Raw genomic sequence first — 15,652 nt, 5'->3', positions numbered from 1 at the left:
CTTAGCTGCTCCCCTCCTCCTGGGGAAGAATGTTACAGTCCCGAACACGGGTGATCGCCACATCTCGATGACTGTCGGGGAGCTCTCTTCCCACTTTGCGCATCGATTGCCCCTTCTCAATCCTCGCGCTGGCGCCCAGAAGTCTAGGCTGTGGGGTGGCCCCTCCCAAGACGCAGCCACTTACCCATCTCCCTTTCCCCGGATGCGGGGCGGAGAGGGGAGCAGACTATCACCTGTGGGCTAAAATCACCCAAACTGAGGATGGGAAGTGGGTTCCACTGCAAAGGGAGCACGTGCACAGGGGCAAGAGCGACGCTGCCTCCGCACCTGGCTGGTCTTGAAATCTGTTTGTTTGTTCCTGGGTTTGTTTGTTTGTATTCTCTCCACCCAGGAGGGGCTGGAATCCCCGTCCCCGAGATTCAGAGTTGCATGCTCCTCTGACTGAGCCAGCCAGGCGCCCCTGGTCTTGAAATTTTGCAGGGTGTACTAATGGGCACTACACGAAAACTGCCAGGGAGCAAGGAAGGGGAAGGCTAGTGCAGCCGCAGGCAAGGCAGGTTGGAAAGGCCCCTCGGGTTCCGCAGTTCTGCACAGATTGTCCTCTGGGCGGGGAAGGTGAACAGGAGCTGCGGGATGGGGAAGGGTTAGGGCCAGAAAGAGGGAAAACTGCTGGGGGTCCTGAGGGTTCTGAGGTGCAAATCCACTAAATAGCCTTGATATTTGGGCAAAAGATGACTTCTCTGTGGGAGTCAGGTGAAGATGGGACTAACACCAAGTCTCATTGTGTGCCCCCCCACACACACCTCAGCTGAGGATGGGGCGGGGGGGGGGGGGGGGGGGGGCGGGGGAGCCCAGGTCACCAGAGCCTGTACTGGACACAGTCTGGCTGCTCAGCCCAGGCCTTTTGGCTGCTGTCCTTCTACTGGTCCTTTCCTTTCAGGAGCCGTTTAAAGCTGACTCTACAGAGGCCACCACTGTGGCCCACAGCGTCTCTTCTGAGTCTCAGGCATAGACTTGGGTTCCCACCTCTCACCCCTATCTACTTTCTCTACCCTTGAAGAAGCCAAAGAAAAGGGGCACCTGTGTGGCTCAATGTTTGAGTGTCTGCCTTTGGCTCAGGTTGTGATCCCCTAGTCGTTGGATCAAGTCCCGCATCAGGCTCCCTGCAGGGAGCCTGCTTCTCCCTCTGCCTATGTCTCTGGCTCTCTCTCTGTGTCTCCCATGAATAAATAAATAAAATCCTTAAAAAAAAAAAAAAAGAAGAAGAAGCCAAAGAAAAATCAGAGAAACACCACTTGGAGCCCCATTGGCTCTGGAAGGAAATACCAACATTCCAATGCTGGCAGAATAGTGACAACAGGAAGCACGTCACCAGAATGAAGGACAATGTGAGCCAATGACCTCAGCCTTATGGGAAATCTCAGAAAACTTGGCTGACAAGGGAAATGGAAGCCAGGGTGTGAAAGTGCTGTCCGCAGTAAAAATCTGTTTGCAGAACACCAGAGTGAAAAAGAGCCTCAGAAGGAACAGATATTATTTCTCATAACAAGTCTTTTGCAGCTTTTGAAAAAGGTGCAGACCTCTTCCCAATCCAGGGGAGACTAGAGGGGTCACGTGGGCAGGGTCTGGAGGACCTTGAGGATCTGAATCTGACAAGTCCTCACTGCATGTGGCACAAACCAGAGAGGAAAATGTAAGCTGAATCTTAAAATAACAACAACAACAACAACAATAATCAGAGCCCTAATGAGCACTGTGATTAGAGTTTCTGGGTCTGCAATAGGAGGAGAAAGAAAAAGAAAGAGAATGCCACATGCTCAGGCTCATGCAGCTTCTTCTCTTCTCCATGGGAGCTGATGAATGAACATGTGAGTCCCCACTAATGATTTCTTCATGGAGGAGTTGCACAAAGGGCATCCCCCACCCCACATGATATTAACATTTACCCTGCCCAACACACTTGGGAGGCAGTGTGTCCTTCATGGGGTCCTATCCATGCTCCTTGTGCTCCCTGAATCTCCCTGAGCTGTGTAAGGCCTCCCTCCACCGCTCTGGTATCTTGAAGAAAGTAAACACTAGGGTAGGTTTCCTAAAGGAATCTGAGTAATGACTCATTATCACATTTTTGCCTTGAACAAGCTTATTCCCATTGACCTGGCATCCCAACAGATCCAACTACCCTACCTTTGCATGGGGACCTCCACACAACATCAAAGTAGGAAGGGCTTCATAAAATTTTTCCCCTAGCATTTAATCATGAAAATGTTGAAACAATGGGAGATTAATTTGACAGATAACACCTGTTTCTTCACAACATTAATTCTGTCATTAGCATTTTTTTATTTTTTAGCTTTTTAAAGAGAGAGAGCACAAGCAGGGGGAACTGCAGGCAGAGGGAGAGGGAGAAGCAGGCTTCTGGTGGAGCAGAGAATGATGTGGGACTCAATCCCAGGACCCTGAGATCATGACCAGAGCTGAGGGCAGACGCTTAACCTACTGAGCCACCCAAGAGCCCCTGTCATTAACAATTAAACATACTTGCTTTATCACATACCCCCCAGCCCGTCAACCCATATCATTGTTTGTACCCATTTCAAAGAAAATTGCAGACACCAGCACATTTTTCCTTAAATAATCCAGAATGCCTACTAACTGGAGTTCAATATATCTACAGTATTCTTTTCAGTTAAAATTTGCTTACAATGAAATGCATGTATCCTTTTTTTTAAAAAACAATATTTTATTTATTTATTCACGAGAGACACAAAAAGGCAGAAACATAGGCAGAGGGAGAAGCAGGCTCCTCTCAGGGAGCCTGATGTGGGACTCGATTCCAGGACCCTGGTATCACAACCTGAGCCAAAGGCAGGTGCTCAACCACTGAGCAACCCAAGCATCCCAAAACGCATGTATCCTAAGTGATGAGGTTTTTTTGTTTTGTTTTGCTCTATTTTCTTTTTTAAAGATTTTATTTATTTGTTCATGGGAAACACAGAGAGAGGCAGAGACATAGGCAGAGGGAGAAGCAGGCTCCACGCAGGGAGCCTGATGTGGGACTCGATCCAAGGACCACGGGATCACGCCTCGAGCCAAAGGCAGATGTTCAACCACTGAGCCACCCAGACGTCCAGTGTTTTGTTTTGTTTTAAAGATTTTATTTATTTGAGAGAGACAGAGCATGCACGCAAGAGTGGGGGAGGGTGGGGGCAGCGGCAGAGGGAGAGGGAGAAGCAGACTTCCAGCTGAGCAGAGCCCTATAAGGGACTCAATCCCAGGACCCTGGGATCATGACTTGAGCCAAAGACAGATCCTTAGCTGACTGAACAACCCAGGCGCCCTAAGTGATGAATTTTAACATTTATGTAACATAAACCTCTATGAAGTTATAGAACAATAGGCTTTGTCCCACAAAATTTTCTTATGTCCCTTCCTTGTCTATCCCCACCTTCACCCCCCCACCCTCCAAAAAATCTGTTCTGATTTTTTTCAGTGTGAATGAATTTTTGCCTCATCAACTTCATATTGAGTTTAACCACCAATGGCCAAGGATTTAATCAAGTATTCCTGTGTAGTAAGCCTCCAACAAAACCCAAAATGATGGGGTTCTGAAAACTTCTAGGTTGGTGAACACATGGAGGTTCAAGGAGAGTGGTGTGCTCAGAGACAGCGTGGGAGCTCCTTGCCCCTTCCCCATACTTTGTCCTGTGCATCTCTTTTATCTGGTTGTTCCTGAGTAATATCCTTTCTTTTTTTTTTTTTTAAGATTTATTTATTCATGAAAGACACACAGAGAGAGAGGCAGAGACACAGGCAGAGGGAGAAGCAGGCCCATGCAGGGAGCCTGACGTAGGACTCGATCCCGGGACTCCAGGATCATGCCCCAGGCAGAAGGCAGGCGCTAAACTGCTGAGCCACCCAGGGATTCCCAGTAATATCCTTTCATAGTAAACCAGTGAGCTAGTAAATAAAATGTTTCTCTGAGTTCAGGAAGGGTGGAAGTCATTGGAACCTCCTGTCTATAGCTGATGGGTCAGAAACCATTTATCTCAAGGCACCTCGGTAGATCAGCGGTTGAGTGTCTGCCTTTGGCTCGGGTAGTGATCCTGGGGTCCTGGGATCGAGTCCCACATCAGGCTCCACACAGGAAGACTGCTTCTCCCTCTGCCTATGTCTCTGGCTCTTTCTCTGTGTCTCTCATGAATAAATAAAACCTTAAAGAAAAAAAGAAGAAGGAGAAGAAGAAGAAAGAATCCATTTTTCTCAAGTGGGAATGGGGACCCCCAGCTAATTTCAGAGACATGCTTGGTGGTCAAGTGAAAAACCTACATGTTGGGATTGGTGTCAGAATCAGAATTATGTATTGGGAATATAAGGCCAGAGGGGAAAACTTGGCCATGGTCACACAAGCCCTGGTATATTCCAGAAAGCAGCTACTACCATCAGTGATTCATCTCTCTGCTGTGTCCTCCTCCTGGTCATGGCTCAGAGGCATCTGGGACTGTTGGGACATTCTTACTCCATCTCCTTGGGTTCCCTGTATCCATTTTATATCATAGAGAGCAGCATCCAAGCTCTAGGGATGGAGAAAGGGGACTGATTTTATCTTTCACTCTTGGCTTGGGCTTAGGCTCTGAGCAGGTCTGAGAGGGGAACTAGAGCACATTTCTGACTCCCAGGAGGAACTTGGCATGGCCCTTCGTTTTCCCCAAGTGTTCACTTGAAGAGATTAACTCCATCGTCTGGAATTCACTGTCGGCTGGACACTATGTGGGAGCAGGAACCGTCCCAGTGAATTAAACATAATAGGTGGAGTGAAGATAGGGTGTCCCCTCCACCCTCTGTTCTCTCCAATTCCAGTGTAGACTCTAGGAGACCTTAGAGTCATCCCTTGTGCAGGCTCCAGATGGGATCCTACACACTCCTTCCCCCCAGTGTCCAGCACCAAAGAACACATTATGGTCAAGGGGCAGAATGCCTGGATAAGCAGGTCACTTGTATGGTGGCCTCCTGGGAATACTCCTCTGACTTGCTCCATCTCACCTGCTTTTGGACAGAAATGGTTCTTGGAACAAACAAACTCCTGTCCCAGGGTTATTTATTCCTTGGGCTCCAGAGAGAAAGTTTTGTATGTATCTGGGCCTATAAATGATTCTGTGCATGTGTGTGTTCCCATCCAATAGCTTTCATTTATTTCTTCCATGTTCCTCTTTCCCTTCTCAGCTGCTGCTCACATTACTCGTCTGGGGGTTGAGAGTTTTCCTCTGCAGGCCACTGCTCCCATCTAGGACAGCGCTGTGACCAGGAGGTCTTGCTTGGCATGCGCTCTGTCACCCTCACCCCGCACACTCCCCAGCTCTGCAGGGTGGGGCCACGTGCACATGTGGGCTGCATCTGCGTCCCTGGGAGCCTGGTTTCTGGTTCTCCAGAGAGCTATTGCCCCTTCCTGAGGACTGTAGCCCCTCCGCACAGAGCCCAGGTCGGGGCGTCCTGAACCCCAAGCCGCCAAGGCAAAAGCCTCACCCCCACGTGGGCTCCCTTCTGGGTCTGAGGCTTGTTTACTGTCACCATGGAAACCACCTGCTCCGCGTGGGCGGGACTCCGAAAGCGGCTGGGTGGGAGTCCTGGAACCAGGAGAGAGGATGCTGTCCCCAGCCCTTTTTTTTTTTTTTAATTTTTTTTTTAATTTTTTATTTATTTACGATAGGCACACAGTGAGAGAGAGAGGCAGAGACACAGGCAGAGGGAGAAGCAGGCTCCATGCACCGGGAGCCTGACGTGGGATTTGATCCTGGGTCTCCAGGATCGCACCCTGGGCCAAAGGCAGGCGCTAAACCGCTGCGCCACCCAGGGATCCCTGTCCCCAGCCCTTGCTGGAAGGTCTTCCACTTGAGTTAACTTCGGGCTTGACCTTGAGCCCTGACCTCCCCGGAAAGTGGACGGCACAGGAGGCATTTTTTTTTTATTAATAAAAAAAAAGATTTTATTTATTCATGAGACACACAGAGAGAGAGGCAGAGACATAGGCAGAGGGAGAAAGAAGCAGGCTCCCTGCAGGGAGCCCAGTGTGAGGCTAGATTCCAGGACCTGGGACCTCAGGATCTCAACCTGAGCCAAAGGCAGACATTCAACCGCTGAGCCACCCAGGTGCCCCAAAAGGTCCCTTTGTGATGCTCCCAGAGCCTCAACCGCTGACTGGCCAGATTTATGAAAAGCAACTATAAAAGCCCAGGTGGCAGGCCAGCTCAGAGAGAGGGGTCTCCAGCTCTGGGCCTTCTGCTGGTCCCTTCCTTCCAGAGGCCGTTTAAAGCTAACTCTGCTGAGGAATCCAACCTATCCTAGCCTGTAGTCCTTTTCACAGGCACAGACTCAGATCTTGCATTTCTCGCACCCACTGGCCCCTCTGACACCATGTTCCCCATCTCTGCCCAGGGCTGGGGCTGCTGTGCCCCGCACTTGTGTCTCTGGAATCCAGCCCTCAGTTCCAGGCTGCCCAGCAGCCCTGCTAACACCTGCAGCTCTGGTCCACTGTGGCCATCCATCTGGAGACACCGGGGAGCTGTTGAGTCCCGATTTCCTGAGTCCTGGGAGTGAGAGTCGCCTCTATAGAAATGAGAAATTGGGTGTGTCAGTGCCTCTGTGTGAAGCCCTGCAGGTAAGGGACAGTCCCAATTTCAGGAGAGGAAAGAGTCCCAATGGCAACCTCTAAACCACTGGAGAATACCCTGTGTTTGAGATGAAATGAACAAAAAACAGCTCAAAAGCCATTCAGGATTGACAACCATATTCTTTGTTGTTATAGCTTTTGTGAATGTGTTTTGTTTCATGCAATCATTTTTTTAAAGATTTATTCATTTATTTATTTATGCAAGAGAGAGAGAGAGAGAGAGAGGCAGAGACACAGGCAGAGGGAGAAGCAGGCTCCATGCCGGGAGCCCGACGCGGGACTCGATTCCGGGACTCCAGGATTGCGCCCTGGGCCAAAGGCAGGCGCCAAACCGCTGAGCCACCCAGGGATCCCCTGAGCCACCCAGGGATCCCCTCAAGTTGAGAAAGTTCCACTCTGTTCCTAGTTTGCTGAGAGTTTTTATCATGAATGGGTGTTGGATTTTATCATGAATGGTGTTTTGCAGTGTTATTTGGATGTGTCCTGCATGTGCATCAGACAGGTCAGTCTGGCACCTGGGTAATTATTTACTCTAGTTCAGTTCTCAAACCTGTGGTATGCAGGTTGGGGTCAGAGCCATACATTATCAGCTTGGTGGGGAGCCCATAGTTTATACAGAACTGTAGGGGATACTAAAAATACAACCTTACTAAAGGAAAATTTTATACGAACAAAACACCAAAGGCCATCATTTAATAAGGATATTTTATTTTATTTTTATTTTTTTTAAATGTTGGTTTATTTATTATTTATGATAGTCACAGAGAGAGGCAGAGACACAGGCAGAGGGAGAAGCAGGCTCCATGCACCAGGAGCCCGACGTGGGATTCGATCCCGGATCTCCAGGATCGCGCCCTGAGCCAAAGGCAGGTGCCAAACCACTGCACCACCCAGGGATCCCTTAATAAGGATATTTTAACATTCCCCTCTGATATTATCCACTTGTAAGCATTTTGTCTTTAAATAATTATTTAGAAATCGGGATCCCTGGGTGGCGCAGCGGTTTGGCGCCTGCCTTTGGCCCAGGGCGCGATCCTGGAGATCCGGGATCGAATCCCACGTCGGGCTCCCGGTGCATGGAGCCTGCTTCTCCCTCTGCCTGTGTCTCTGCCTCTCTCTCTCACTGTGTGCCTATCATGAATAAATAAAAATTAAAAAAAAATTATTTAGAAATCATAAATACCATATTGAGTCACCTGGCTGGTTCAGTCAGTAGAGCATGTGACTCTTGATCTCAGGCTGTGAGTTCAAGCCCCATGTTGGGTGTAGAACCTACTTTATAAATAAATAAATAAATAAATAAATAAATAAATACATCCGTACATACATACATACATACCATTTCAGAATCAATTTTACTTAAGTAATATAGCTTTCATTTTTGCCTAATCCTTTCAATCACTATCTTATTTTTATTTTTTTTAAAGATTTTATTTACTTATTTGAGAGAGTATGTGTGAGAGAGAAAGTACCAGCAGGAGGAGGAGGGTGGTCAGAAGGAGAGGGAGAAGCAGACCTCTGCCGAGCAGGGAGCCCAATGTGGGGCTCAATCCCAGGACCCTGGGACGGTGACCTGAACCAAGACAGATGCCCAACCAACTGAGCCACCCGGGCGCCCCTCAGTCACTACTTTAAATATTGCATTGTGACCCATCGAAGATATTATGCCAGTATCTTAATTCTCTCAATTATTACATAATTCTTGCTTCTGCAGTAAGGAATTAAAGTTTACAGTACCCAGCCCCAACTCTGACTCACATGCAGGGTTTCATTAACACAAACGTCACATCTGGAAAACATCCCAATAGATTTCTCAGTACTAATTCCCTGAGAAAGTATACTCTTTGATATTTTTGAAACTCTTTTTCAGTAATTCCTACCCTGGAAATTGTCAGAGCCAATTGTCATGGGAACATGACAATCACATTCCAGTATAAAATGAAATCACTTCACCAGGTCCCTTAGATCCAGTCATCCCCCACACCCAACGCAGCCTGTCTATTCCAATCACCAACATGCTGGGGCTGGCAAACAGCTCACATGAGTCCCCTCTGCCCATGTGCTGAGAGTAACAGGGACAGATTCTTCTGGAGAATTATCATTTAATTCTATTTACATCTCTTCTTTAGGTTCCTGTTATGGACTACATGTTTGTGTCTTCTTTTTTTTTTTTTTAAGATTTTATTTATTGATTCATGAGAGACACACACAGAGAGGCAGAGACACAGGCAGAGGGAGAAGCAGGATCCCTTCAGGGAGCCCAATGCAGGACTCCATCCCAGGACCCCAGGATCATGACCTGAACCAAAGTCAGATGCTCAACTGCTGAACCACCCAGGCGTCCCCATGTTTGTATCTTCTAAAAATTCCTATGTTGAGGGGTGCCTGGGTAGCTCAGTTGTTGAACACCCCACTCTTGGTTTCAGCTCAGGTCATGATCTCAGGGTCATGAGATCAAGCACATCATTGGGCTCTTAACCCAGGGGGCAGTCTGCTTGAAGATTCTCTCCCTCTGCCCCTTCCCCCACACTCTGATACATGCTCTCTCTCTCTCAAATAAACAAATAGGGGGGCAGCCCGGGTGGCTCAGTGGTTTAGCGCCACCTTCAGCCCAGGGCGTAATCCTGGGGACCTGGGATCGAGTCCCATGTGGGGCTCCCTGCGTGGAGCCTGCTTCTCCCTCTGCCTGTGTCTCTGCCTCTCTCTCTGCCTCTCTCTCTCTCTGTCTCTCGTGAATAATAATAATAATAAAAATCAAATAAACAAATAGGGATCTCTGGGTGGCTCAGCGGTTTAGTGCCCGCCTTCGGCTCAGGGTGTGATCCTGGAGTCCCGGGATCGGGTCCCACATCCAGCTCCCTGTGTGGAGCCTACTTCTCCCTCTGCCTGTCTCTCTCTCTCTCTTATGAGTAAATAAATACAATCTTTAAAAACATATTCAAATAAACAAATACATCTTTAAAAAAATATGGGGCACCTGGGTGGTTCAGTCAGCTAAGCACCAACTCTTTGTTTTGATTCAGGTCATGATCTTAGGGTTGTGAGATCCAGCCCCGTGTGGGGCTCCACAATCAGCACTCAACACAGAGTTTGCTTAAGGCTCTCTTTCCCTCTCCCTTGACCCCCTTCTCACCCCATGCTCTCTTTCTTTCCAGAAATAAATATATCTTTAAAAAATTCACATGTTGGGATCCCTGGGTGGCGCAGCGGTTTGGCGCCTGCCTTTGGCCCAGGGCGCGATCCTGGGGACCTGGGATCGAATCCCACTCGGGCTCCCGGTGCATGGAGCCTGCTTCTCCCTCTGCCTGTGTCTCTGTCTCTCTCTCTCTCTGTGTGTGACTATCACAAATAAATAAAAATTAAATAAATAAATAAATAAATAAATAAATAAATAAATAAATAAATAAATAAAACATTAAAAAAAAAAATTCACATGTTGGGCAGCCCCGATGGCCCAGCGGTTTGGCACCGCCTTCATCCTGGGGTATGATCCTGGAGACCCAGGATCCAGTCCCACGTCATGCTCCCTGCATAGAGCCTGCTTCTCCCTCTGCCTGTGTCTCTGCCTCTTTCTCTGTGTGTCTTTCATGAATAAACATAGTCTTTAAAAAAAAAATTCACATGTTGAACCCCTACTCCTCAATGCCATGGCATTGGGAGGAGGGGTCTTTGGGAGGTAATTAAGTCATGAGGGTGGAGTCTTCATGATGGAATTAGCACCTTTGTAAAAGACACAAAAAAGAGGCTCTCTGCCATGTGAGGATACAATGAGAAGGCAGCCATCTGCAAACTAGGAAAAGAGCCCTCACCAAGAGTCAAATCTGCAGGCACCTTGATCTTGAACTTACGGTCTCCAGAACTATGAGAAATAAGTTTCTGTTTAAGCAACCCAGTCTATAGTAATTTGTTAGAACCACTCAAACAAAGACAGTCCTGTTTATTATTATTTTGCAATCTAAGATTGTGTATTTCTCTATTTTTACACACATTCACACCTTCCTTCCCATTACCTTTCATTGATCTCTTCATCATTTAATAATTTGATAATTTAGGAGCAGCTGGGTGGTTCAGCTGGTTGAGTGTCTGCCGTCGGCTCAGATCATGATCCCAGGACATGATCAAGCCCCACATTGGGCTCCCTGCTCAGCTGGGAGCCTGCTTCTCCCTCTCACTGCCTGCTGCTCTCCCTGCTTGTGTTCTGTCAAATAAATAACATCTTTAAAATAAAAAATAACAATTTGATATTTTGTACCATTTTCCTTGCTTTTCAGTTGTTTTCAATATTATTTGTCTACAACACTGTCTCTTGAATTCTCTTCAAATGTGCTATATTTTTGTTGATTCCCATTTAAAAAATTTTCAACCACCTTTTACAATTTATTTTTATGTTCCCTCATCTCTCATTTTGTTTTCATGATCTGTGGTATAAATTTCATTTCTAATCTTTGTACTTTTTAAAAGAAGGGCACCTGGGTGGCTCAGTCAGTTGTATCTGGCTCTTGATCTCAGGGTCATAGGTTCAAGCCCTGTTCCACAGTGAGCATGGAGCCTACTTAAAGAAAATAAAAATAAAAAATAAATAAAATTAACTTGTTTTCTTATGTTCTTTTAATCTGCTCTCTCCCTTGTCACCATCCTTCTGTACTATTTCCTTTTAATTGCATATAAATCAGATCCTCCAGGATTTTTTCACTTTTCAACTCCTCTCACCTCACCACCTGTGTATCAGGCATATCCTCTCTGCACTAACCCTTAATGCTTCCTTGCCATTAGAACTTTGCTTCTTCCTCACTCTATGATATATATATATATATATTTATTTTTTATTTTTTATTTTTTATTTTTAGACCTTTTCCTTATTATACTAGAAATGCACTTGGGGCCTTATTCCCCTTTGGTGTGCTAAGATGCCATGATGAGGTGCTCCTTGCATTTCTGACATACTGAACATAGGGACTTCTTCAATTGCTATCTCTGTGATTCTTTCATTTATTGTTCTGTTCCTCGTACAACAGTTTAACAAACACCAATTGAACATCTTGAATGAGACAGCCAGACTTTGAGTTCAGAAACAGAGCTTTATTTTAAGGAGCTCAATTTATAGTGGAAGAGGCAGAAAAGTAAGCTGACCACTGATGGGTATTAACTACCACAGTGTACTTGGCAATAAAAAAAGTATCACAAGGAATCTTGTTTGATAAGTGAAGGTAATGATCCCTCCCTGCCTCCCACCCCCAGCACCACCTAGGATGAGACAATGATCACAATGGCCTTTGTTAACTTGTAAGGAGCTCCCTGTTATGGGGCAGTTTTTTCTGGCAAGAAGCACCCCTATTATTTCTGTGGTGAGAAGAAAGATCGTTCAAGGTTGCCAAACCTGGAATGGTCACAGCTTTTTGTCTAACAGAGAACTGCCCCATCCCCTCTGCAAACCAGATCCCAGTGTCACTCCAGAAATGCAAATTCCTTTAAAACAAGTCTTAATGAGGGGCACCTGGGTGGCTCAGTTGGTTAAGTGTCTGACTCTTGATTTCAGGTCAGGTCATGATCTCAGGGTTGTGATTGAGCTCCACACTGGGCATGCTTAAGAGTCTCCCTCTCCCTTTCCCTCTGCCCCTCCCTTCTCTCTCCTCTTAAATAAATAAATAAATAAATAAAGTGTTAATGGGTATGATACCTCCTACTTCCACACTCCCATGCATTGCTGGTGACAACTTGTTGAACTTATCAGGACTTGAGAAGAAATTTTCCAGCAACACATGAGCATGGTGTCCAAAGCTACCTTGAAAAGCACTGGAGTTTTGTCTTTGTTCTAAGAATAGAAAGGAAAGAAAAGGTATTTCAAATGAATTAAACTTCTATGAGGAGACAAATGTCAAGAAAATGGATCTCTGCTCCATTGAGGAATGTGTTTTCTTGATGGATCTATGAAGGGAGTAGATTACAACCCTCTAGGACTGAGCCTCTTGCCCAGGGGGTTTATGCATTGCACTAAAGACAGCAAGATCCTGGGGTTCATCCCTTCCTTGTCCCTGTTTTCTTCTGAAGATGAATGGCTAGGACTTCGAAATCATGGGTCTTGGGGAAATCTGTGCATTCTGACTCCAGGCTTTGTTTGCACTCCTGTTTTTTCACATAACCATAAATCCTTATTTATTTGTTTGTTTATTTCATACTTAGGCTCCTTCTTGAATAGGGAAGAAAATAGCGGAATCCTAAAGTTCCCTGAGGCAGGCAGCTCCCCTGAGCTGAGCTCCTTACTTTAGAGAAGGAAGTGAAGTTCGGGGAATCAAAGCATCTTGCCCAAGTCAGAATTTCTTAACCAGGAATGGTTATCGTGGCCTTTTCAGAAAAAACCAAAATGGTGGTGAAGCATCACTGTGCTTGGAAAAGTGGAGGAAATAAGGGTTAGAGCTGTATACCCCTAGCGTCTTCCTCCCCCCCCCCAGCGTCTTCCTCCCCCCGCCCCCAGCGTCTTCCTCCCCCTCCCCCGTCTTCAGAGCCCAGTCCAGGGCTGGGATACATATCCTATGCCTCTGTAAGTTCCCAGAACAATTTTTAAAATCTACTTATTTATGATAGTCACAGAGAGAGAGAGAGAGGCAGAGACACAGGCAGAGGGAGAAGCAGGCTCCATGCAGGGAGCCCGACGTGGGACTCGATCCCGGGTCTCCAGGATCGCGCCCTGGGCCAAAGGCAGGCGCCAAACCGCTGCGCCACCCAGGGATCCCCTCCCAGAACAATTTTAAGGAGATAAAGGTTAGAAAGCCAGGATGCTCTTTTCTCATTTCCCATTTTTGGGTCCCTGCCAGCCTCCTCCCTCCTAGGATGGGAAGGCCAGGCTGAGCTCTACCATCACCATCCCGTCCCCCCATTCTCCTATTCCCCCACCCCCATCCTCCTCTCCCTACTGCAGAGTCCCGAGGCTGTGCCCTCCAGGGAATTCGCCCTTCATCCTATGGTGCGCTTGCAGTTCTAGACTCGTACCGGTCGCGACCCGCTTCCCAGGAACCCCTGCTTCCCGCGCCGCCGCGCAGCGGCGCGTCGCTCCCTACCCAGCAGTCCTTGCGCGGTCCGGCAGAGCGGACACCCAGGACTCCAAGATGGCTTCGCCCGGTGAGTACGTGGACCTGGTTAAGGTTGCAAGGTTGAGGGCAGCAGCCGTGATGCGAGGTTCCGGGCTCACGGCTGCGCTGGGAGGGAGGGAGTGGGGGCTGCGGAGCCGCCTTCCCTTCGCTCAGGGCTTTCCCTGCGGCCTCACCGGAGGCGCACCCAGCCCTTTTCCCAGGGTCCTGCACCGTCCGACGCTTCTCTGCTCGCTCAGCCGCGCCGTCCGCCTGCCCAAGGCCCTGCGTCTCTCGGCTGCAGCGGGGAGGGTCAGGGCAGCCGAGGGACGCGTCTGCGAGCTTGGGAATGCACCACCTCCAGCCACCCTTCCTCTTCGCTGAACAATATTGACCCCGCCGCCACCTAGGCGCTTTGTGTTTGAACCCTGCGCGCAGCTTCTTCCCTTCTTCCCAAAGCTGAAGCTCAAATTAAGCTCCAGGAGGAGCGAATGCCTAGGACTGTGCCTGATACCGAGGAAGGTTGGACGCATATATGTTGAATACGCTTTGAATAGGCTTAGGGAGGTGGAGCGACTTACTCAAGGTCACAACTAGTGAGAGGGCTGAGCTGGGCTGCTAAAGAGGAGTCTGGGGCCTCATGGCAAACTGAGCTTTAATCACAAGGATGGCATTACGATCTGCAGGCTTTTCAGTGACATGCGTGTATAAATCTACACTTACCAGACTCTGCACACTGATTTTTTGTTGGTTTTCGTCTTTGTTTTTGTTTTAGTACGGAAACCATATTTTAGCCCTAGATCCTCTCACAGTAGCCTTGTCAGTAGGTCCCTGTCTGGAACATTGATCTCATTTTAAAGATGAAAATAACAATCAGAGATGGAGTGTGGCCTGCTTGAGGCAGAGTTTTGATTAACCTACGTGTGTTTTACCCAACTTCTATATGCTTAATATCAGCCTGGAGACATGAAGAGGGGATCAGAAAACATGAGAATGATGCTGCTTTTCCCATCTGTAAAATCAGGCTTGAGATTATTTATCAGCGGCAGTTATGTTGTTTAAAGAGGACATGTGAAAAGGAGGCACTGAGACTTGGCATCTTTTAAGTAGAGTGAATGATGAGTACTGTGGACTAAGCATTTAAACAACTGGGTACATATAAGGTACTGGAAAGACTGCCTGGCCCTCTGTTGAGTGCTGGTCATTCCAGCTTCCACCCCGTAACCTCTGAGCAGGGTCATGTCACATCTGGCCCTTTTAGTATGACTCTAGGTGATGGAGTTGTGTTCAAGTCTCTTAAGTACTGACCATCTTTTAGATGGTGTCTGTTGCCAAAGCATAAAGCCACTAGTTCACTAGCAAATAAAGTGATGGGAATATGAATTAGCAGCAGATGAGATTGGGTAAGCAAACTGGCCCGTGGGGTAGATTTCCTGTGGTCTGTTTTTGGCCTGTGAGCTGAGAATGGTTAAAAAAAAAAAAGGGATCCCTGGGTGGCGCAGGGGTTTGGCGCCTGCCTTTGGCCCAGGGCGCAATCCTGGAGACCCGGGATCGAATCCCACGTTGGGCTCCCTGCATGGAGCCTGCTTCTCCCTCTGCCTGTGTCTATGCCTTTCTCTCTATGTGTCTCTCATGAATAAATAAATAAAATCTTAAAAAAAAAAAAAAGGAAACCCTCTTTATGTGTATAAATATATGGAAAAATGAATTTTAAATTGTTGGCTGTTTTCTCCCGTGATGTGCCAGGGCACCGTGCCAGCCTCTGAATGTGGTCATGAGGATGCAGAGTATGTTTTCGTAGTTTGTGGGCTCAGAAGTGACCCAATTTTGTTTTGTTTTCAGTTACCTTTTACCAGTGAAAAATACTTTGACTTAAGATACTGTGTTTCTTTTGCACCTCTCCCCCAACACAATCCTATGATTA

At 47.4% G+C, this 15,652-nt stretch overlaps 1 protein-coding gene across 9 annotated transcripts in view; it reads left to right on the top strand.

The window, feature by feature from the left end:
• ATP5MF (ATP synthase membrane subunit f) overlaps nt 1-15,652 on the top strand; it is a 57,318-nt gene that overhangs the window by 31,374 nt on the left and 10,292 nt on the right. For 4 of the 9 annotated variants that reach the window (XM_077907922.1, XM_077907921.1, XM_077907924.1 and 1 more), the window contains exons 1-2: nt 13,180-13,202; nt 13,638-13,780. The exons of 4 other annotated variants lie outside the window; for them this stretch is intronic. In XM_077907922.1, coding sequence (XP_077764048.1) covers nt 13,195-13,202; nt 13,638-13,780 — 151 coding nt within the window. In that variant the 5' untranslated portion in view covers nt 13,180-13,194. Of the gene's footprint in view, nt 1-13,179; nt 13,203-13,637; nt 13,781-15,652 lie in introns of those variants that run through there. One more of the 9 variants, XM_077907925.1, reaches the window with a different exon arrangement.

The sequence above is a fragment of the Canis aureus genome, chromosome 8 (genome assembly GCF_053574225.1).
Source record: "Canis aureus isolate CA01 chromosome 8, VMU_Caureus_v.1.0, whole genome shotgun sequence".
Taxonomy (NCBI): Eukaryota; Metazoa; Chordata; class Mammalia; order Carnivora; family Canidae; genus Canis; species Canis aureus.
The sequence above is the reverse complement of the archived record's forward strand: the minus strand, read 5'-3'. Positions and strand labels throughout refer to the sequence as shown.